This window comes from Volvox carteri, assembly GCF_000143455.1.
Source record: "Volvox carteri f. nagariensis unplaced genomic scaffold VOLCAscaffold_27, whole genome shotgun sequence".
NCBI lineage: Eukaryota > Viridiplantae > Chlorophyta > Chlorophyceae > Chlamydomonadales > Volvocaceae > Volvox > Volvox carteri.
The window spans coordinates 305407-306205 of NW_003307570.1; the positions used below are offsets into that span (position 1 = coordinate 305407).

Here is a 799-nt window from a genome sequence, read left to right on the forward strand (position 1 = left end):
TGGCTTCGGCACCTTTCGCCTTCTGCTTACGGGCAGACTGGATAAGCTCGCTTCGTCTCTCCGCTGCAGACGTTTTATGGATCAGCCGCTTCTGGTCCTTAGTTCGCTGGGCCAGTTCTGCGGATTGTTTGCGGGCTGCTCGGGCTGCAGCTGTTTGCGCCAGAAAGAACGTGCGCCTGGCTTCCCCCGTCAGGTCTGGCCTGCGGATTTTCTTTATTCCTTGGGTCTTGCGGGGCTTGCATGCTTTCCCCTTATGGAGGTCCGGTGCCGCTGAGGGTGGGGTTAGGTCCAGTACTACTGCTTCTGGTGCCCCCGGCAGTGCTGCTGTCGCCGGCGCTCCTTCCACGGCCGTGGCCGTGGGTGCGGATGAAATCCCATTGGGGTTCGCTGCGGGGGGTGGGGTTGGGTCCAGTGCTGCTGCTTCTGGTGCCCCCGGCAGTGCTGCTGCCGCCGGCGCTCCTTTCACGGCCGTGGCCGTGGGTGTGGAAGAAATCCCATTGGGGTTCGCTGCGGGGGGTGGGGTTGGGTCCAGTGCTGCTGCTTCTGGTGCCCCCGGCAGTGCTGCTGCCGCCGGCGCTCCTTCCACGGCCGTGGCCGTGGGTGTGGAAGAAATCCCATTGGGGTTCGCTGCGGGGGATGTTGTTGCTGCTGCTGGATCCCCCGGTTGTTGTGTGGCCATAGGTGTATTCCCCCCCGTTGGAGCAGGAACATCTGTGGNGGCGTCCTCCTCTCCCCTCAGCTCCGCCAGCACCAAAAAGGGGTTGGTCTCTGCTGGTGCAGCCTTTGCAGCCGTCGCCGG

The 799-nt window shown here is 64.0% G+C and overlaps 1 protein-coding gene across 1 annotated transcript in view; it reads right to left on the reverse strand.

Annotated features, from left to right (window-relative positions):
* Positions 1-294: 294 nt before the first annotated feature.
* The window catches only part of VOLCADRAFT_92609 (uncharacterized protein), a gene marked incomplete at both ends in the record, with an annotated part of 6442 nt that continues 5937 nt past the window's right edge, over positions 295-799 (reverse strand). Inside the window, one exon of the mRNA XM_002952031.1 lies at positions 295-387. Coding sequence (XP_002952077.1) covers positions 295-387 — 93 coding nt within the window. The remainder of the gene's footprint in view (positions 388-799) is intronic.